The sequence below is a fragment of the Phoenix dactylifera genome, chromosome 1, assembly GCF_009389715.1.
Source record: "Phoenix dactylifera cultivar Barhee BC4 chromosome 1, palm_55x_up_171113_PBpolish2nd_filt_p, whole genome shotgun sequence".
Classification (NCBI taxonomy): Eukaryota; Viridiplantae; Streptophyta; class Magnoliopsida; order Arecales; family Arecaceae; genus Phoenix; species Phoenix dactylifera.
Window position 1 is genome coordinate 12,242,838 of NC_052392.1, and position 24,158 is coordinate 12,266,995.

General features: G+C 37.4%; 1 protein-coding gene across 1 annotated transcript; it reads right to left on the reverse strand.

Moving 5' to 3' along the window:
- Nucleotides 1–13,659: 13,659 nt before the first annotated feature.
- LOC103699172 (spermidine synthase 1-like) lies at nucleotides 13,660–22,306 on the reverse strand. The gene is made up of 9 exons (XM_008781228.4): nucleotides 21,912–22,306; nucleotides 19,890–19,966; nucleotides 19,648–19,770; nucleotides 17,707–17,811; nucleotides 15,191–15,263; nucleotides 14,667–14,738; nucleotides 14,395–14,590; nucleotides 14,166–14,295; nucleotides 13,660–14,084 (listed from the first exon to the last, which is right to left on the reverse strand). The coding sequence occupies exons 1-9, from the start codon at nucleotides 22,111–22,113 to the stop codon at nucleotides 14,019–14,021; spliced, it is 1,044 nt and encodes a 347-aa protein (XP_008779450.2). The 5' UTR covers nucleotides 22,114–22,306; the 3' UTR covers nucleotides 13,660–14,018.
- Between the last annotated feature and the right edge of the window lie 1,852 nt (nucleotides 22,307–24,158).

Genomic DNA, 24,158 nt, shown 5'->3' on the forward strand with positions numbered 1-24,158 from the left:
TATGCATCATATCTAGTATAGGATATTTGTATCAGGTGTCTTTGAATGAAAAATTATGGGTTTTGAAGCCTGTATCTCCATTTTCACTCAGGAAAAGGGGAAGCCTTATTTGTATGCCTCCTATGCTGGCTTGTTAAGCAAGCAGGAAATTGGCCTCATTTGTATGATCTATGCAGTGTTTGGATGCAGTCTTAACGGACAAAACTCCACCTCTTCTACAATGAGTTAAAACTCCCAAAAATCCAAATAAAAAAAGAAGGCTTTTTTAGGCTTCTACAAAAGCAGCCGCCGCAAAACAACACAAAAAAGGAGAAAGAGAAGTCTATTGTTAAAACCCCCCAAAATCCGAGAAAAGATGGCGAAAGCAGAACATACAACCATTACCCACCTAGAACCTAGAAGAGAACAAGGACAAGAAAGAGAACTCCAGCCAATCTTGAGGAAGAAAACTGGAAGCTAGCTGGGGAAAAAGATCCCTTCCTCGTTGTGGTCTTCTCCTTTCCGTCTAACAACGGCTTCATGTAGGTTGCAATGGTTGAGGATGGAGCAGCCTCTTTCTCATCGAGCAAGAGGATGATGAGGTCAGTGAGGACCTTAAGGTTACGATGGAGCTGGCTCTAACCAAGGGTCTTGTGGGAAAGACTTAGGGCTTGTTTGGTTCGCAGAAAAAAAGGAGGAAAAGTGTGGTCAACGGGAAAGTAATGAGATACCTCTTGTTTGGTTGGAGTTTTCAAAGGAAAGAGATGAAAAAGTTGTATTCCAATGAGAATATGATTCTCATATTTCATGGAAAAGTTTTTCCCATGAGAAACATGAGAAAGTTACTTTCCCATGAGGCGGAAATTACTCCATTTTTATTTTTTTCCAAAAAGGCCCTTCAGCATTAAAGAAGCATTAAAGAGGCATTAAAGAGGCATTAAAGACCTAATTTTTATTAAGGGTATAATAGAAATTATAAATAACTTTTCCAGGGAAGTGGATGGTCAACTCAACATAAGTACTTTAGAAATTTGTCACTTTCTCATGGTTAACCAAACATGTCAAAAGTACTTTCCTAGGCATTCTCTTCCTAGGAATCTACTTTCTAGGAATCAAACGAGCCCTTAAGGGAAAGAAGGACAATCTTGGAGAACTTCTTGGTTTTAGTCAATCACATCAGTAATAGCATTGCGTAGGTTTGCTTTTATTTTTTTAATTTTTTAAGGCAAAGGGAGGCAAGGAGCTACCCGTGATACATCCCTAATAGCATTGGAGATGTAGAGGACTTTGACGCTATGCTCGAACAAGTTGAAGATAAGATGGTTGAGGGGGATGTGAGAGAGGATCCCTTGCTCTTGAAGAGGATTGCACGAAACTCTTCTTGGAAGACGTGGAAGGTGTCTAAGAGCTTCCAGACCTTGGACAAGAGAGAGGAGGCCCTCCTTGTTGGCAACGGAGGATAGGTGAAAGAAGAGGAGTACAATAGTTTGATGGCATGTGGAAATAACGTGATGAGTTTGAGCTCAATCGAAGTACGTTTAGTACTCCCGACTCTCAGCACATGGTAAACATGGGGATAGGCTCTCATTTCATGGTCTCTACTGATGAGAGGTGGTAGGAAAGGACAAAGGGAGGGACTCTAGAGAGGAGGGGCGTATTTTGGAAAGAAATAAAGAAAATATGAGACGAAATGATGGTAATTATGTCCTTTTAGATGGTGTCATAGCAGTATCGGGTGCCAAAGGAGGCATAAAACCATATTAAACCACTTAACTATTGAATCACTTTACTAAAGTTAGAAATCAGATTACAATTTTTTTAATTTTAAGAGATACCAAATCAAGCTGACCCTAAATTTAAGGGAGTTCCAATATTTTTCTCTTTCTCATATTTCAACAACTATATAAACCAAAAGAGAAGTCCGGTTCAATGAATCTTGGCTCGGACCGACCCATTTCAGAACCTTATGCGTGGTCCGAAGCTAACCGAATAACCTAAATTTTGGATTTGGATCTGTATTAAAATCAAGCCGGATTAGATCAATTTATTGACTCTACGGACCGGTTAAAGAGTCGCATGCATCTCACATGTCCTGGAGCCAATCTTTTAATTAATAAATCGAAATCCTCTTCCCTCTCTCTTCCGTCTCTAGGGCATTTGCATTTTTCGTTACTATTATTACTTTTGATTGTTATAATAACCAACTCATGAGAAAAGAATCTTGCTTATCCGTGAACAAAAGTGCAAAGAGAAAAACATCTTACCGCACCAGTGAGAAGCAATAAATCAATTTTAATTATTCCTTCATGAAAAAGTAGGTTGCTGAGACTACTACTTGGTCGCATACCACTTTATCCTCTTAATAGTATAGTTTGTGCAGAATGATATCTTCGGTGCTATTTGATGGGAAAACAATCCAATTAGTAAATTTGTAATCTTTTTTTTTAAGGTATGCTGTGTTGGAACCGGGCTAATTGGTAAATATGTAACCTTTTTTCTTGGTCTGCTGTACTGGAACTGGGGCCCGGACCGATTGCTCGGTGGCATGGGTCAGTACTCCCCCGTACCATTCCATGCAGGAGGGCCTGCGGAGGCCGGCAAGCTCACAAAGGAGGTGGAGGGGACCTGGAGGTGAAGCCCCTCCTCCGCCTCCTTCGCATAGCTCACCAGCCTCCGTTGCCCTCTCTCTTCCTTCCTCTCCCTCTTCCTCCCTCCAAAGCCCCTCCTTTGTCAAATTGACTGAATTCCTTTTCTCATCTGTGTGAGAATCTCATTAAATAGAAAAAATGTATAGAAAAATTAGCTATAGACAGCTATACATGGCAACTAGCTATAGACAGCTATACACAGCAAATCTGCCAATTAGTTCTGCTAACTAAATTAGAAAAACTAAGCTGTACAGAGTTAATAGAAATAACAAAGGAAGTGAGTAGATTATGGAAATAATAAAGGTAATTAAATTTGTTATGAAAACCATAAAGAAATAGGATCTATCGATCCTATTAACATCCCCCCTCAAATTGATGCTGGCTAATCAAGAAGCATCAATTTGCCAACTAGATACTGATGACATTGACGAGTCATAGCCTTGGTAAATATATCAGCAATATGAAAATCCGTGGTGATATGAGGAAGAGTGATAACACGTCGGTCATAAGCCTCACGAATGGAGGGACAATCCGCCTCAATATGCTTGGTTTGCTCATGAATGACTGGATTAGCTGCAATCTGAATCACACTAGTGTTATCCACATGAAGAGAAGTGGGCTCTAATTGAGGGAACCCAAGCTCAGCCAACAATCCATGAAGCCAAATAATCTCAAAACATGCAGAGGACATGGCTCGATATTCAGACTATGTTGAAGACTTAGAAATATGGTCATGTTTCTTACTCTTTCATAAAATGAGTGCATTGCCAAGAAACATGCACCAACCCATAACTGAACGATGCATATCTGGGCAGCCAGCCCAATCAGCATCACTGTATGCACTCAATTGAATAGGTGAACCAGCAAGAAAGAATAAACCGTGATCTGGAGCCTCTCAGATAGCGAATGATATAGCGGACAACAACCAAATGAAGGTGCTAAGGAGTTTGCATAAACTGACTAACTTGCTAAACAACGAAGAAAATATCAGACCGAGTTATGGTCAAATAGTTTAGACTCCCAACTAACTGCCGGTACAGTGAGGGATTAGAAAGAAGCTCGCCCTCCTCTCAACGATACTTCACATTCACCTCCAAAGGTGTGTCAATAGAAGAAACATCCCGAAGTCTAGCCAAAGCAGTCAAATCCTGCATATACTTATGTTGATGCAAAAAAGGACCCGCAGTTCTAGACTTCATCTCAAGGCCCAAGAAATATTGAAGAGAACCAAGATCCTTCATGTGAAATGAAGCCCGTAGGTGCTGTTGAAGCTGCTGAATCAACACAGAATCTGTCTTCGTGATAACTATATCATCGACATACACTAAAAGGAGAACAATAGCACTCTTAGTCTTGCGGAAAAACAAAGAAGAGTCATACTGACTTTTGACAAAGGAAAAACCAAGTAATGTGGAGCAGAACTCATCAAACCAAGCACAAGGAGCATGCTTCAAGTTATAGAGAGAGCACTTCATCTTGCACATATCAAAAGATGGGGTAGTGAATAAACCTGGTGGAGGTGTCATAAAAATTTCTTCTTGAGATCACCATGCAGAAAAGCATTTTTAACGTCCATTTGACATAGGGCCCAACCTTTAGAAGCAGCAATGGTAAGAACTATCCATACTATAGTCATCTTAGCTACCGGAGCAAAAGTCTCATCATAATCCTCTCCATATTCCTGCCTATTACCAAGAGCAACCAACCGAGCCTTATATCTTTCCACAATCCCATCAAGACGTAGTTTTACAAAGTACACCCATTTACAGCCAATAGTTTAGCATCAGAACGATCGGGAACAATATCCTAAGTGTGATTCTCTTGTAGAGCCTAAAGCTCATCTTGCATGGCCTTCACCCAACATTCCTGCTTAACTGCTTGGGAATAACAAGTAGGAATCATGATGGTAGACATAGTTGCATTGAGAGATGTATGTGAGAATCCATACCTATCTGGTAGATGGGAGGCTCTGGTGGACCTCCGAGGCGCAGGGACAACAGGCTCAGGTGGTGGATCAGTGTCGAAAAGGGGCTGAGGTGGCCAACGTCTCTCATACACAATACCTGGTTTAAAGCGCTCAATAGAATGATATATATCATCAAAGCTAGGAAGCATGCCAAGATCAGATGATGAGGCAACATTGAACTGAAAGAAATACTGATTTTCAAAGACATGAAGCCGGTTATTAGCAGCATCATAACACACAAAATCCTTTTGAGCAGTACTATAACCTATAAAGGCACACCGAACCGATTGGGCAGAAAGCTTGTAATGTTCATTAGCAAGTGAACAAAGTAAACACATCTAAAACTTTGAAGCTGGTTATAACCAGGATGCTTGCCATAGAGACGAATAAGGGGAATCAAAGTCCAAAATTTGAGAAGACAGTCGATTAATCAAATAAACTACAGTAGACAAAGCTTTAACCCAAAATTTAGGAGGAATAGAGGATTCAAGCAACAAGGTGCGAACAATATCCAATAGATGGCGATTCTACATTCAACAACACCATTTTGCTGAGGTGTATAAGGACAAGAGCGCTGAGAAATTATACCTTTCTGATGTAAGAACGCCTGAAAGTCATAAGACATATATTCTCCGCCTGAATCAAACCTTAATACTTCAATACAGGTTGAGAAATGAGTCTCAACATAAGGCACAAAGGTTTGGAAAACAGAAAATATTTCGGATTTGGAGCGGAGAAAATACACCCAAGGGAAACGACAATAATCATCAATGAATGTTACAAAATATTTATATCCGACATAAGATATTACAGGAGTAACACCCCAAACGTCACTATGAATACTATTGAAACATTTTTCAGCTTGACTACCATGATTAGGAAAAGATAGAGTTTTGCTTTTTCCGAGTTTACAAGTAGTACAATCAAAAGACACGCTGTGAGAAGAGAACTAATCTTTATTGCCCGAAAAACCATGCTTCAATAAATGAGACAAAACAAGAGAGTTAGGATGGCCTACACGTTTATGCCAAACCTCACTCTGATTTGTTACAGCAGTACAAGCCAAAGACAATAGACTAGGAAGAGTAAAATGCAAAGAAACAATCTTCTAAAACAATCCTCCAACTTTAGGTTCCTTCGCGATCACTTTTTTCGATGCCTGATCCTAAACCTGACAATCATTACGAGAAAATGCACACCACAGTTGTTATCAACCAATTGACTAACTGAAATTAAACTAGTAGAGAGTCCAGGTGACACAAATACATTGCGGAAAGGTGAACTAAGATCTCCAACAACAGTAATAGGAAGATTACTTCCATTAGCAATTTGAATGTGTTGTGTACCCTTATAGGACCGAACATTATGCTGAAAATCATAACAGCCAGTCATGTGATTCGATGCTCCAGAATCAACAGACCAAGGATGAGAAACTGTCTTACCATTACCTTGAAGTTCCAAGGTTGAAAAGGCTGAGATAATCATCTGTTGCACCATCTCTGAAGTAAGAACAACTTGGCTAGGACCTGCTGATGTGGCTGCAGTAGATGCGATACTTGCAGACTGATCCACAGAAGTAGAAGAACTGACCACAGCTTGAAAAGCATTGGCTTGGCGATTCTGAGGTCACGTAGGACACTCCTTAATGATATGCCCGGATTGCTTACAGTAGGTGCAGATATTTTTGCTGCAGTTGCGAGCAATATGGCCAAATTCCTTGCAGCAGTAGCACTAAACCTTATCCTTGTCCTTTTCCTTCCCTTGAGCAGCATATGTAACATTCACAACATCTAAGGACAGCTTCTCTTGTGCCATAACAACCTGAGTAAAAGTACGTTGCTCCTCACGAAGCAATTCACCAAGACACATCCAAAGAGAGAACAAGATCACTGTTTAATAGCGCAACCCTAGTAACTTCAAATTCAGGCATGAGTTTCATCAAAAATTGATCACATCTGTTGGTTGCATGAACCTCTTGAATAGCGGATATTGCTTCTTTTGGCACTTTAGCATGAAGAATTCCGGAATACTCGCTCCACAGATTAAGAAAACCAGAATAATACACCTGAATGGAAAGATTACCTTGGCTGTAATTTGCAATCACCAACTCCAAGTGAAACCACCTTGCAATGTTGTCTTGGTTGTAGATACGCTTTAAATAATCCCACATCTCCTTGGCAGTCCTAAAGGACTGCATATTGTTCACCATGTGTGGCTCAACGGATCCCAAAATCTAAGAAATAATCCGAGAATCCTTGGTCTTCCATTGAGCAAATTCCTTAGCATCAATTGGTGCTTTAGAAGAGCCATCAATATAATCCTAAAGCTCCTTGTCTTTGATAAACATCCTAAATTGAAACTCCCAAGCAGAGTAGTTCTTCCCAGTGAAACGAACACAAAAGGCTTTTGTAGACATTGTAACCAAAAGAAAGAACACCAGAAAGAGAACTCCAAGAAAGCCAGAAACCAGAAAATTTTGCTTGTGAATTTAGATTTCTTTCTTGCCCTAATTGATCATGTGATATGCTTATTAAAATTTTGGATTTTATTAGGATCCAAATGGCTGCATTTTCTCATTCTTGTACTATCGTAGCGGACCTTTGTTTGGTTTTATGTATTTATTTGGGAAATCTCTTTTAGCCCTTTATGTTTTGCTGTTTTATATTTGAGGTTTTCTTAATTTTTGATGTAATATCAACTACAAGGAAATCTGATAATGATTGATAAACAACTTCTTATTTACTTTTTATTTATGATTTCATGGTTATATGGTTTCTGAATACAAACTTGATTGGTATCAAATATAGCATTACTTGGCATCTTTATATTATTCCATATGAAATGGATCAAAATTTGTTCCCTTGAATCTATCAAAATGTAAGATATTGTTTCCTGCTAGTTTTGCTTAAAAATTCTTTAATTTTTTGTTGATATAAATGGTGTTGTTAACCGTTTAAGGCACTCTCATCTTGTGGGATTCATAGCTTCTCTCTCTCTCTCTCTCTCTCTCTCTCTCTCTCTCTCTCTCTCTCTCTATTCTGCTCCTGACATACGCACATAATGGATGTCAAAAAAAAAAGTAGAAACATTGCTATCGAAAGAAGTGAGCCGTGTATGCAGTACATTCACCAAATCAATGCATCACATGCATTTGCATGTGCTTGCTTGTATGTGTATATGTATGTATGTATGTATGTATGTATGTATTTGTGCGCATATCATAGGTACTTCTTAGTTGTGATATTTTGTAGTACAATAATTTGACTGTTAGTTCTGCTATAGCCTGTAGCCTATGAAGTAATGTAGGCTTTCATTTTGATAGTGCTGAAATGTGGTGGCAAAATGTATGACTATTGCTGAATACATCAACCTGCGGTGTTATACTTAGTTTCAACTGAAAACGTAGCATTATATTCTAATCAAAATGTTCACTTAACTGCAGTGTTTGGGTTGCTCGACGGCCACCTGGCTATGCATTTGTCGAATTTGATGATAGAAGAGATGCATTGGATGCCGTCCGTGACTTAGATGGTATGTAAGTTTTTATGCTTCTCATTTGTGAGACGATCTATGGATCCTCTAGATTGAAATTTAGGTTTTCTTTCTGCAATCTGATATTCATGTGGAATTAAATGTTCAAATCCATTACCAGAAGTGCTTGATATTTGTTCCATTAATCTCTACAGTGACACTATCTCAATATATATATATGGTGGATTTTTGATTTAGGCATATATTTTTATGAATGCTGAAACTGAGGGCAATGGTTGTCCAGCACTTGGAAAAGAAAAAGAAAAAAAAAACGAAAACATCTAAACTAGTTTCATAACTAGTATCTAAATAAAATTTCATCCGAGTGCAATGGGTTATTTATGGTGCCAAATAACAGTTATAAACATCAGCATTGATGTTCTCCTACTTTTGCTGATGCTCCTATTTCTTACATTAATATGAACTTTGTAGTATTTTCTTTCTCATCATTTTTTATATGTAGATGCAATGAAAGGCGTATTGCATTAGTTTTTTACATAACATTTTATCATGATATATCTGTCCATAATATTTTAATAATTTGCATAATATTCTTTGGTTTAAAATTTCATATAGCACACAATGAGAGGAATTCTAGAAAGTAGACGTCCGTTTGCATTAGCTGATGCTATATGAAAGGATTCTACTCTGTCAGCAAGCTCGCAATAGTTGCATAGGTCTCAAAGGTCTTATTTTATCTAAGTCCTAATAATAATTGCTGTAAATGGTTTAAGGGAAACATGGTTGGCGTGTTGAGCTTTCTTATAAGCCTATGGGTGGTGGCGGTGGCCGTGGACTCGTGGTGGACGTGGACGTGGACATGATCAGGACGTGTAGTGTTACAAGTGTGGCGAACCTGGTCATTTTGCATGGGAGTGTCACGTTGCTTGCGCATTGGCCCTAGAGGATTAGGAAGTGGAAGGCGTCGAAGCCCCAGCCTTCCTCAATAGCCATCTCTTTCTATAATTCTGTGGGGTGGGACGTGGAGTGAGAGCATACCATACCAAACTAGATGGTACATACCAAATGTACCGTATGGTACCGGTTTGATACCAGTACCGATGGCATACTGCATACCGTACTGTACCATACCGACGCTATAATAGTGTGGATCAGTATAAGGTTCGGTACCGGTACGGTGAATCTTGAGTGGGAGTACGCTTGGATCAAGATTCAATTATGATTATCTAGTCATGTTTAGTCCGATTTCTACGTGGTACCATTATAAGTTGGGGGGAGGTAATGGGTGTGCCATCCTGCAGAGACAACATCCTTCCTCTGCAATTTAATGCTTGGGGGAAGGAAGCCTAGACCAACTTTGGGTTGTCCAAGTAAGAAAAAAACAAAGAAAGATAAAAAGGGTGGCATAATACAAAACTCCTTGTAGACTGTAGTCTATGTAAACCATCGCAAAACCAATCATGATTTGGAGAAGACCACCAACATCACCAATCATCACAAGTTTGGAATCAGCCTTTCACCATTTCTGCTGCATCCAGAGCTATCAAGTGCATTGACACTGCCACATCTTGACCTCTGCATCCTAGATATTTGTACAACATCCATGTCCTTTGCCTGCTGAAGACCTATCCAATGCTGTAAGATTTGAGTCGATCTAAACGACCATGGAGGGGAATCAGAAGATATTTGAACTATGTTATTTCTTTTTGTCCAGAAGGACCAATTTTAGTGACAGCAATTAACTGCTGCAAAGGTCTAAAATTTTAAGTTCCTCTTTTAGGACGATTATGTTGACAAAGTAAGAAAGGGAGCTGAGGTTAGTTACTTTAGCTGACCTTAAACATGACATGAAATCTCCATTGCTTGTTATGATTTGTTTTCCCTATTTTCTAAATTATTTATCTTTTCCTTCTCTTGGTAGCAGGAGTTACAGCCCACGTAGAAGAAGAAGGTCCCCTCGTCGTCGCACCCATTCACCTTATCGAGGCCGGAGCTACAGTCAATCACCATCCAATCGCCGTCAAGATTTTCCTGACGCCGCAGCTATTCACCTCGCCGCAGGTCACCAGCATATCACCATGAAGATTCACCTCATTCTAATGGGTAAATCGGTATATCGCTTCTGTGTTGTTGAACCTGTGACTGCTGCTTATAGTTCCTTTTCTTTATTATGCCATTTATATTTGCATCACCTTTGATTCCTGGCAGGGTTGGACACGGAAGTGGCAGTTGAAGTGCACAATGCTTTCTATAAGAACAAAATGATATCCGTCTGTTACTGTAGTCATTCAAGAAACTTTGCCTTGTTAGACCATTGAAAATGTCCTTTGATAAATATTTGGCTTCAGCAAAGTGGTTTAACTGCAATGTGAAGCTTGTGGACTCCTCGCCTTTACTCAAAAGCACTCTCCTCAGAATGCTGGCGTTTGGAGAGGTTGCCAACTCTACTTTAGTATGTATTGTGCTTCTTCTCTATTATAAATCTTGAATATTCTACTTTTGGTGGCAGTCGTGGATTAATTATTCTGTTTGCTTTTGAAATGATGTTTATTAAAGCCTTTTAACAAAGGCATGTCCCTTTTTCTTTGTTTTAAGGTGCGGTTCCGCTAAAGCCTAAACGGCAACACCCGAGGGATCTTCTGCTCCTCATTGACATGGGTTTTTCTGCATCTGTGCTTACCATTTCGCTCGCTACTTCGCTCACCTGCAGATAGGAGAAAAGCTTGGAAGTTTAGTATGCCACTCACTCTGGCCGCCACCAACAAACCCTAGTTTTGGCCCATTACTTAGTTGCCTTGTCCAGCATTGTGGGTATTTTGAGGTAACGTCAGCATGGTGGGTGTCACGCCCCCGCCTGCGCAGAGCACGTAAGGCACCCAGTGCCCACATGGAGAACACATGAGGGGGAAACACGAAACTTTCCTGATAGGTATTGTCCGGTTTCGGGGCCTGCACGCGACACTCAGACCCCTCTCCGATTTTGTTTTCCATCCAAAACGCGTCTGTAGGATTTAAAGACACCTGTCTCATATGCCCATGCTCTGAAACGAGTTTAGCTGATATGGAATCTTTCATTCACCCACCATCGGATTAGAGTCGTCCTCGGCTCTGATACCAAATGTCATGCTTCTGCCTGCGCGGGGCACGTGAGGCAACCAGTGCCTACGTAGGAGCCACATAAGGGGGGAACACGGGCTCTCCTGCCAAATATTATCTGGTTCTGGGCCCCACACGCGCCACTCATATCCCTCTCCTATTTTGTTTTCCATCCAAAACGCGTCTGCAGGATTTGGAGAAATCCGCCTCATATGCCCAAGCTCTGAAATGAGTCTAGCCGATGTAGGATCTTTCAGTGGAGGCATGTTGTTGTGCCTTGATTCGGTCTCCCTCATGTCCAACCAATGTGGTCACCATTGATTGATGTGCAAATGTTAATATAAACGATTTGTTTCAGGATGGTATATATGGAGCTACTTGGTTTTCCAAAAGCAGATTTGGATGAACTCACTACAATTATCGTGTGTGCATGACTGCATGATAAATATTCATGAGCTAGTAGGGCTGGAGATGGATGGGATATAATCAGGTGGCATATATATTATCAGAAAATGGCTCTATATGGATATCTAGTTGTTGTGAACCTTTTCCAGATATGCTGATATGAATACTCATACCTATCTATATATGGATATTAATATCTTGAAAAATGGTTGAAAATGTAGATGTTGACATAAAAAAAAAAAAAAAAATCTGTTCGCTGAGACGGAGTCTTTATTTTTTAATTTTAATTTTTATGTTTTTCGAATCTAATCAAATTATTAGTTTTATATTGGGCCATACTAGCTTGTTCTGATTTGATTTCTTAATTTGTTGTGTAATTTACCTATGATATTTTTAGTGCAAATATTGATAATACCAAAATGGGAGTTGCGTCTAGGCTTCGTTTGGTTGCAAGTGGGTGAATTTTTCTGTAGTTTCAACCATTCCAAGTAATCTTCACTAGTGTTTGATTTCATGTATTATCTGACATAATTGCAGCTATTACAAACCCAACATCAAATTTTTGACCGAGCAAATTTCCATTAGCAAATTTCCATTAGCAAGCTTTACAAGGTAGTTTTGACGTTATTCTACCAAATGCTTGGCTGGCATTAGGTTTCCAAATGCTTGTAAGAATATTTTTTGGTCTTTTTTTTCAACTAACAATTAAAAAATTACAAACAATAATTTTATGTGAGGAACTACAACAACTTTCTTTATAGTAATTATATTGACCATTACTAAGTACCACGAGTACAATTATTATCATCTGAATACTGAGTACTTGCTTGAATGATTCTTTGCCGCTTGAATTTAATGGTTTCATCCTTCGCTACTTGGGCAAGAGGATGGAGGTTCATTTTCAGTTAAAGCCTATCCTCCAATGATGGGATGGGCATATGGTAGAAAGCATAGTGTCTGGGTATATAGTAGAAATCATGGTGTCTGTGTGTGTATGTATATATGTATGTAGCAAGGTAAATAAAGCAAGATAATTAAAAGGTAAATATAAAAACAAAGTAAAATAAAGATAAGAAAAATGATAGATATTTGATTGGTCAAAGATTTGCATTTTACAGTTACATTCCAATATTTGTACGGCACATTCTAAAATGGTTAGGTAATCCACCAGCTCTTAGTATCAATAATCATTCATGCTTGCCGCGATATTGCTATTGTATTTTAGTAAAATCTTGCATTTCGGTTGGTGATATAAATATACTACAAGCATTATACTTTATGTTTTATGCAGGTGAATGATGAATACTGAAAGAACCCTTCTTTGTATTTGTGTGTGTGTAGGTATGGATGGAAGAATGGATAGATGGATGAATGGATGATGCATGCATGTTTGCATGGATATATCCATTAACATGGATATATGTGTATAGATGTATGTATGTATGTATGTATGTATGTATGCATACATGCACGCATGTCTATGCATGGGCAGATGAATTTATGCATGTACATATGTGTGCACACATGCATGTAGAAACTAATGTTTGATTCAAAACATGTTTGGTAAGCATAAGGCATGCTCTAAAGACCCCTGGGTGTTGAGAGCGCCGTATAACCAAAATCATGTTCTCTTGCCTATTTATAGGATTTTACTAATATGTAAATTATGTAAAAGGTTTTAAATTATTGTTAAGCAGCAATCCGCAAAGGCTATCCCATATGCTCCCCCCTTGTTCTCCAACAAATAATAGAACGCCCACTTGTTCTACAACGCATTAGAACGTAAAACAAATGATTGCAATATGCCGCACGTCTCAGGTATCATAACTGGAACAGGTTTTAAGTCAGATTTCAAAGAAAATGCTGTAAGTCAGCATGTCATAGGTTCAGATGCGACATATTGACTTTTTCATGAAAAGATTCAGGTGCGATTCACAGGGTTTACCTTGACCCCCTGTCGCATGCCAGCTCTCCATTGTAGTTTGATGATAGGAACGGGCAAACGTTGGTAATAGGAAGGGCCCCTTAACAATGGTCAACAAGAAACTTGACCCATCAATAGACCTACCAGAGTAAATAGCAATGTAATCTAATTTTTCCAAAGATACAATACTAGCACTAACCACATGCCGCCACGCAATGAGAGAGACGACATCGAAATGCGTTCTGGATGGGGAAAAAAAAATCTTGTCACAAGGACATCCAATAATATCTCAGATCATCCATAGAAGGAATCATAATAAAAGCTGCTAAACATATTGCTTCTGTAGATTTGACTTCTGAAGGGGGCAAGATGACCCACCAAATCACAGTCAACTTATTTTCCAGCCATACATTGCTAACATTTGAAGAGAACATATATGCAGGTTGAGCTGCTCTGATATTTTGCAGTCATATCCCCATCCCGCACCTATTCTCTCTCTGGATGAAGCTTAGTTGGCTGTAGAGTCGATAACCCTCTTTGCGAAGGATGGCAAACAAAATGCGGCAGAATGTATCTGAAAAAATGCAATCCGAATAAGGAATGACGAGAATAAGAAATCCTATAGAAACAAAAGAGAGACAATAGGTAAATGTACCGCTTTGTTATAAAATTTCAAGGGCCTCTTTGTTTTGTTCGATTTCTCATCCTCGTCTATATTATACACAGGATGCTGAAAATCAACTGGTGGACCCTCAGTGGAACAAAGCATGAAACCAATCACCCCACTGCATGAATGAACTGATACTTCAACACATGTCCATTTAATAGTCTAACTTAAAGAGAAATTTTTGAAAAAGAAGCAATGCATTTAGAGTCGAGCATGCCTTGGATATGTTGGCACTGTTGTCCAAGCGTAATTCACAGAGCCCTTAAAGATTTGACGGCAAATATTAACAATATCTTCAATGATGTGCATATGTAGCCATATGCTCTCTGCCTGAGTGCATACAACTCCACCCGGACGAAGAGCTCTAGCTACAGATTCAAAGAAAGGCTTCTCAAATAGTTCTTGAGCGGGACCTGATTGACCAAAGAAAGGAGGTTAGAGCTTGTGAGAAGCAATAAAAACAAGTTAACTTCACCAATCTTGCCATACCTATCGGGTCAGAAGAATCCACGATGATTGCATCGTAAGTACCTTCTGAAACACTTTTTAAGAATGCAACTCCTGTATGTTGGTTATCCAGTGAGTGAAAAAAGCAATAAAAAGGTCTACCATGATTAAGTTCTCACTCCAAGTCCCTAATAAAGGTACACCCAAATCTTATAAACATATGCATATGAAGTACTTAATGAAGTTAACAAGCAAAAACGCAAGTGAGATAGTGAGAGTTGAAAGACATTTAAAATAAAAAGGTTCATCCTCACTCAAAATTGGTAAAAGGTATTATAGTTCGCATAAAATTGAAGCTACTCTTTACTGCAAGGAATGTGGGTTGTAACTGAGCCCCTTCACCATCACATTGAATGTGCAAGAATCTTAATCACTTCAAGTGGCAATTTCAATTTTTAATACAAATCATTGGCCTCAATGTTAAAAGAATGGGAGGTGAGGATTTATTTATTGTTATGCTCTTGATTTATACGAGATAACTATTCATAATTAAAAAAGCATCTCACCATCACCAACGTGAAGATTCACACGAGGATCATCAAACCCAACAGCCAAGTGGGGGAAAAATTGCTTAGAAATCTGCAAGAAAAAACAAAGCAAATAAGCGCAGAATTATAAGTAATATATAAATGAATTGTAAAAAGATACAGAATTTTATCTAGACTGTTTAAATGGCAGAGCTTACAATATATGAAGATGAGAATAAATTGTTATGTCGACTTATAATCAGAAGAGAGCAATAGCACATAAAATGTTCATCATAGTTCAGAGGTCTAAGTAGAGTAGTAGTGTTAGCTGTAGCATGCGAGTAAATCAGAATGCTATGTACATAGCCAGCCTTCAAACTTTTGATTCTTATAAGTTTTTTCACTATTATCCATACTAGGAAGTACCACATGCAATGCACATGGAAGGCTCAGCAAATACAGAGATCCCATTAAGAAATAACATGTTAAGTTTTTCCCCCTTTCCCATTATTTATCACAACTGGCTAATGCACTCTCATATTTGGTAGATGTCTTGTTTCTGTCTTCCCAAGACATGTTTGGTAGATGTCTTCCCAAGATATGAACAGAGAAGGGTACCAGGAAAGGTGTTTTCCTGATGCAAAGATGCACTCGTCTTTCATTATAATATAAGGTGTTAGCTTAGTCCAGGGTTGTAGCATTATATGTAATAGAGACGCATATCTATTACCTGGTGAATTGACTCATCCCATACATATTTGTGTTGTAATTTGTAAGTTTTAGATGAATAACGGTAAAATCTTTGGGGTTGGTACCAAGGACCTAGGTTTTAGTCCCGCCTCCCCCGCCCCCGCCCCCCTGGATTCTGGCTGGGATTTCTCCTATTCTAGTTCTCAAAAAAGAATAGAATGATAGTCTTAATACCTTTATTGGTGTTTTTATTTTAATTAAATATGTAGATACAATTTTCAATCCTATATAATAGCCAAAAAAAACAAGAGGAGGTCCTTGACTGAGAAAGGGCAAAAGAGAACAACAGGAAATGACTTTTTATATGAATGCTATTTTTTTCAACCTCATTTTTCCTTCTGCATTAATCACATTTCATTTAAATAAAATCCAATGCCATTATTTTGGAGTTTGCATTATGATCTTGCTTTATAGTGATTCATATAAAGGGCAAACTAGTTACGAAGCAACCAAAGGGGGAAAAGAGAAAAAGATTGAGCTATTAGGAACTACAATTGAGATCATCGTAACACTCATTTAAAATGATGTTGAGAGTAGGAATCAACATTCCTTTCAAGATCTTCTTAATATATTAAGAATTGAAAGTGGATAACAGGCACAGACATGGCTCCCTGAGTAGACTTCATACTGCATAGAGTAATTTTTTAGCCCTAGTCCCATCCCCCTCAAAAAGGGAAAAAAAAAAGGGAAAAAGGAATAATATAAAGGTTGTTAGACTATATCACATGCTCCTTATTCATGACTAAACGGAAAATCATATTTTCTTGCATAATTTGCAATTTGCACAAATTTCACATCACTTTCATGACAAATGAGAAATAGCTAAGTAGTGTCCTTTTTGGAGCATGGACTAGCATAGATTTTTGAAACATCAGTCATATAGCATGTGCAGAAAAAGGAGGCGGTGTATTGGGTTGTGCCTAAAATACTAGAAAAAAATATTAAAGGGAAATTCTTAACTAGTCTAAGCAAGCTGAGGTTCCCACCAGTCTTAAAATTAACTGCAAGCTTAACCAAAGCACTATCATTTTACACACTCATAGAATCTACCTCTAATCAAATGTCCAAAATTCGACCCTTGATTGACGTTTCTGGGAAACTTCCATTTCATACATTCCAGAGCAAATAGGGTATGCCAATAAAGTCGCTTTACGTGATGTCTAATATAATCGGATAAATTTCATATGAAATAGAAGAGTCCCTACTAGATCGCTCAGTAGACTCTTCAAGCAAGATGAAGTATTAGATTGTGGGAAAAGATTCAACAGAAAACAGCAATGGTGTCGTAGAAATATTTTCAGAGTCCCAAACAACCCATATACTGGGAGTGGGAAATATCACCTGTACAAGCAGTAAACCAAGCAGCAATCAAACAGGACAGATGATAGGTGGGCTTCAATTGGTTTTTATAGAATATAGGGTTTGGCTTATCTATATGATTCTCTTTACATGGAAAATCATGTGGAAAATCAATAGATTATAAGAAAAATTGCAGGAACCAACTTATATTATGTAAAGTTAGCTGGGAATTTCCCTAAACTAGATATGTAATTGTGAATGATACTTGTATCGTATTCTATGTTGTGTAGATTAAGGAACATCATTAAATAAACCAGTGACATTCATTGTTACAATTCGCTGAGTAACTTTTCATGATTGAGCACAACCGCATGCTGGAAGCATCATGTAAATGCTCAGATGAAAGATGAACACTTTAGTACAAGAATCACAATTTTATTATTTTTATGTTGCAATACAGTAATATTAAAGATAAAAGGGCAATAAGAAGAGTTTAAATTACTCACATCCACAACCATTTTATCAATTTCACATATGTCTATTTGCTCCACGGCAGAATAGCGTGAAACTTCACGTAAAACGCCACCATCACCTCCACCAATAACCAACACCTGCAACAGTAACAGCTGTTTCAAACAATAAAGCACATGAAAGGTTTCAAAATCTTAAAGGAAGAAGCATGCTTATCAATTTCTTGTCAGTTTGTAATAAAATATTAAACACAATGCCTTCATCACCGCATGAGTAAATCAATGGGAAAAACTAGAGGAAAATCATAGAAATAAGCTGTACGAGTGACATGTCAAATATAGCCATGAATTAATTTATGGACTAACAAAGACGAATTAACTTTGCCTGGAAACAGAATAATATCTTCAACAAAACTGGTGAATTTATCTATGCATTGTGGCGCACACCGCTTGTTTGTGAAAGACCTAATTTAAGTGTGTAAAAAAAATTCTCTATCGAAACTGGCAAACAAAAATAGAGGATAGGTATTGCTAATTCAGTATCAAACTGTTCTATTATCATCAAGGCTAGGTTTTAATTAAAGATGCCAAGATTAGTCATGGCAGAGGAAGTCCATCCCTCACCAAAATGTGAATGCAGTGCAATAGCATGCTTGGTGCTTTGTGTGGAGTAGGTTAACTAATAGTAATGACCAGTTGTTACTTGAATGTTACAACTTTGAACTAGTATGTTAATGGGTTTGCTCAAATCAAGTTAGATTCAACCAAACCACACCTGACCAAATGTTTCTTTAGCTGAATCAAATCTACTACATCCTGACCGGTATCAGTTAAGTTTCTGCTTGACAAGATATGATGGATAAGTCAATAGGGCATGAAGAGAAAGATGCTATTTGAGTGTTTCCACAATTTCTTTTGAGCTGCTGAGCATCACATAGTTGAGAAATCAGATGGAACTAGACTAAGTTAACAGTCCTTTAGTAGCTCCTTCTTCATGCCTCAATGAGGAGGACTTTTAATTCATCATGAGATCAGCAGATTGAAATGCAACCATAGCTTGAACCAAGGGTTTAATTATTCTTCCTTGAGATGGAGGAATTATGCCCTTAATACTCTCAGAATGCTAAAAGAATAATTGATAAATCAAGTGCATTGCCTGATAAAATCATTCGACACCTTAGCTGATCTATTATCCTTCTTATGATTTCCCAGAGACTAATGTTACCTCATGATGTGCACTCTAATGATAACCAGTCAACGATCTTCAGATGAAAGAAATTCAAAACCTTCCAACCCTATAATAATCAAATTCAAACTCATTTTTTCAAGAATTATTTCAGCATTTTTCAAGAATTATTTCAGAGAACTATCTTGAAATGTGTCAATCGAAGAAAAAACTCTACAAAAGGTTGTCGATAATTAGCCAAGTCCACTTAGACCAAGCACATGTTGTCATTAAAACACATCTACTTTTCTCTCTAGATGAAAATGGAGATATCAAAATGCAATGATGCCACTTTGACTACTCAATACGAGCATCATTACATATTTCACAACATCAATCCTCTGAAGAGGCTCCACTTATCAATCTGCAGTTACACGAACAGGAGTTATCACATGTCAAATTGAATGAAAAAGTAAATCCAGAATAGCTTTAGCATGATGTGTCAATCGCAATCAAGTGGTGCAAGATGAAAAGTCCAACAGCCGAAACTTTAACTTTCATCCATAAACACTGATTCAACCATTTAAAATGAAAAGAAACTCATCCACGTATTCATTTAATTTTCTTCAAAGAGATCATAATGCATACATGAAATCCTGAAAGAGAATGTTCCCCATTTGGAATAACAGACAAATGATGTTTAACTTAATCAATGAGACAACATCTAAAGCAAGATTTCAAGACAAAAGTTTTAGTCTAAGATAATTTACAAAGATAAATATGGAGCATTAAGCTTAATATGACAAAGCTACCTTTTTAGGATTTGGAATAGAGCAAAGTGGTAGGTGAGTAATCATCTCTTGGTAAGCGCACTCATCCCTCTCAGTCACTTGAATGACTCCATCCAAAACAAGAACTTTGCCATAAGTCAATGACTGAAACCATAATAGCACAGGCATGTTATTCACAGTACAAGTATATCTATAAAAAAAAAAAAGAAGGCATGCATTACACCTACAGAGAATATTCAGGGTGTCTCAAAGTGGTGAATTACCTGAAAAACCATGACATTTTGGTATTCCGATTTTCCTTGGAACAAAATCTTCTCTACCTTTAAGGAGTGAGCCTCTCCTGTAAATGGTACGAGGCATTCTTAAAAATCAATTGTTGTCACAGAAGACATCAAGAGCGTGACATCACCAGGCTTTAATTTATAATAAGCATAACACGATGAATGCAGAAATGTTGACACAATTTAGTCATTTAAGAATGTATGGAAACCCTAAAATACATAAACATTGAATTTAGTGAAGTTTGAATAAAATTACAACATAATCTAGCATCATTTTTCCACAATCCCTTATATGTTCAGGAGTTTATTTTTAGCTTAGTAGTGTTAGAATTATTTTTAATACTCAACGATAATTTCCAGACTCATGCCTTCTAATATCATTTTATTCTCAGAGCCAGAGAAGTCAATCAACAGTTGAATATTCACAAGACATATTCCTTGTTTCTCTCTCCAATAACTTGTTAAATAGCAAAAGAAAAAAAAAACTGGGAAATTTTTAGCAAACCCTAATAATCCTACAAGACCAAATAAAAAGAAGCCTTCGATCAGGCTCTGTTTTGATACTAGGAAAGTAACAGGAAAAGACAATGGAGGTCTTGATCGGAGCAATGCAGCCATGAGTAGCAATTATTTTTCTTGTTTTAATTTCCCTTACTTTCTTGGAATCCAAACCAAACCAAACCAAAGAAATGCATTGACAATCATTAAAGCAAAAGATGGCCTTTTTCTTGATCTGCAAAAACAAATTTTCTTAAACAATAGCAGATCCGCACACAAAAGACAAAGATATTTAAAGAGCAACAGTTGTCCTGTAATAATCAAAATCTACTTAACATAAAGCTAAACATCTTACAAGACCGAGAACAGAACAAAGTGCTTAACATGAACACATGATAGATATATATTTATAAAAAAACATGGAAAGCTTGCAGAGGATCTTCAGACAAAGTTAACCCATGGAGCATCAGTCATGAGAGTATACCTATCCGGTACGAAAATAACAGCAGTGACCTTCACTAAAATTTGGAACAGATAAACATTGTGGAGTTTTTCCAATAAGAAATAGTCATTGGAAGGAAAAAAAAGGAAAAAGGAGACCCAACATTCAGCTAAAAGGTAATATGGACACACACACACACCAACTAAACAAGAAGCAACGGTAGTGAATTAAATTGTCAAACTTTTAAGTATAAGCAGAAAAACAATAAAGCTAAAGGAGTCTTAACATCCAAGAAAATAACAGATTTTTCAATAACTTTTTTGAGTTATGCTTCGACCCAAAACAAATGAAACACAGAAAGGTGGATAACCAGAGTAGGAACTTATACTCGGATTATTTCTTGTCTCTGTTATTCGGTGAGACAATTATCCCACCATCCTCTTAATTCGATCCACAAATATACATAGATAGATATAGATATAGATGCTTGGCCCTTCTTTCAAGCATCATCCATTTGTAGAGAATTAAGAAAAATAAAAATACAATAAATAAAATCCAAAGAATATTATTTTCTTGAGATAACTAAAAGAAAAGAAGAAGAAGAAGAACATTTCAAGCAACTCGAGTCTTTACAACCAAAAAAACAAACCAAATAACCACAAAAAAATATTAAGCATAATATAGGTCAGTTGCATGTGTAAATATAAAAAGAGATCCATCTATCATCATAAATTAAACAGTTAGAAGAGAAAGAAAAAGAACTAAACCATCAAAAATAAAACTACTCTTCTAGACGGAGAAAAAAAATAGAAGACTCGATCTTGAAACACAGGACATAATATTTAGTGTAAGTTAAACAGTTCCAGAAGGGAATAAAACCACATTAAAAAAAAGACTCTTTTAGCAGGAAAAACTATAAAACACAACCTTGATAAGCAAAACAGAATTGTATCCAAATATAGATTTCAATATCAAGATCCATGACAAGAGAGGTAATAAATAAAAATTATCCAGAATCGGCCTCAGTTTGGAAGAAAACCCAAGAACCAAGATCGAGCACCCACCGGGCCACATGGGGCTGATCTCGGAGAACCACCCGGGGATGACAGCGGAGATGCCGTTCACCGGCTTCCCGTCCTCTGCCGCCGCCGCCGCCGCCGCCGCGGCCCCGTTCCCGTTGTTCTCCACGCCCTCTTCGCTCGCCCTCACCCTCTTCGCCGCCACCTCCTCGCCGGGCGCCACCGGGACTCCGCACTCGGCTTCCATCGGATATTTCGAGCTCTCCTCTGTCCTTCTCACCCGCTCTCGGCCACAGAGGCTCCCTCTCTCGCTCTCTCTAAAATCAAAAGCAGGGTGGACACGGACGAACGGCTTTATTTATTCTACTCTCCGGGATTGATAGCGTATGTATGATGGAGTCCTCAATTAGGGTTTTGGGGGCCCGGGCCCTTTGCTTTCCGGAATCCTATTCTCACTCCACTTTCCCACACGCTTTTTATATATATATATATCAATAAAAGATTATAAATATTCAAATTAAAAAAAAAAAAAGGCGTTGATGGCATCGTTGGCTTGTCATTATGGGTCAGCGGGGTTTGCGTCGTTCAACCGATGATTAAGGAGATTGCGTCCACTCCAAAAATAAATTTATAATACTTTCACCTCATAAATAGAAATAGAGTAATAAGCATGAAAAGTTCTATATATCCATGGCGGAAGATTATCAAAACACATGTAAATTATTGCTAAATAGAATAGGAGGTTAATGTTAAGTTGCTAGGTTTTTCGTGGTGCATGTCATGAGTGCCGGCCCAAGAAATCTTAATGCTGTCATCCAGTTTTGCAATTCTTCTGGCTAAGTTATATATAAAGAGGGCATATATAAATATATACAAATATCATTTCAATATAATTGAAGTTATATATGTTAGAGTTTTAATTAAAAAATAAAAATATTTAAATTTTCTTATCTCCTAATTTTTAATTATTTTAAATGTTTTAAAATACTCTTTTGTGAGGCACAACAATTGTAACTCTTCAAAAAAGAATATTGGATAGAGTCTATAAATAGACTCCTTGATTAATCCAAAACAATTAAATCTTTCTCTTTCTTACTTGTACTTTATCTTCTAAAAGTTTCTTCTAGAGATAAACTTCTTTTACTCTTTAAGTTTCTGCTTTGTCTCTTTTTCCATGTAGATTATTCCTTTATAATATTTTTATAAAATAAAATCTAGATAATCTTATTTTCAACAGTATATATAAACATTTCTTACATACAAAAGAATTTGTTAATCTATATAAAAATTGACACAATAAAATATTTTTCTACCGCCTTAGTAACTTACATATAAAGAGTGCATATATACAACTATCTTTTCAATATAATTGATGTTATATATATAAACATTTTTTACTTATGAAAATTCCACTAATCTATATAAAATCTCACAGAATAAAATATTTTCTATCATATTATCATAAAATATCTAACGTTTCTAATTTGGAATACAGTGTTTTATTTTGCAACCAATAATTTTGTCAATAATAATTCCTTTTTTCTTGTCAGAATAGTAATAACAAGTTGATGGGTTTTCAATCTTTAGTTATAATAAAATTTTCTTAGTTGCGAGATGAAAATTGTAGATAATACTAACAAAATAATAAAAATAATAAAAAGATCATTGCTTATACATTAAAAGTTGATTATAATTGATATCTATGTATATTTATATATGAATCAAATATCAAATCTATCGTCCATCATGACAGGATCAATCAATTGGCCAATTTAGATTATAACAGCGGTTTCTATGAGATATAAGCAGAGCATGATAAGCGGCATCCATGAAGTGCTCCCATGCGACAAATAGTTTTGATACTGGCACTGCTGTCGGCCTCCCTCATGGTTGCGGGACCCACACGAGTGGATGTTATTCCACGTGCATCGTAGGTGAGAATTGGCTTGTTTTATTATTTTAAAATAATAACAATGATAAAGAAGAAAGAAAAAAAAAAAAAAAAAAAAGGCAATCTCTGGTTTTAGCCATCCTGTCCCTCGTCAAAAGTGAAACGAGGTGCGTGACTCCATGACGAAATGGGAGGTGTGCTTATCAAAATCTTCGTGGACCGTAATTTTTGACTCATTTGGCCATCGGGTGACGAAAAAGCTGGAACAGTGGCGTCGGAAAGCTACGCATGTTTCACACCACGATCAGATCCCGTGAGATGGGTTTCTTCCCCAGTCGTACGCTGATGTTGGGATGTACTTTTTTTTGTAAAACTTCCAGTGCTCCATGATTGACCGAATT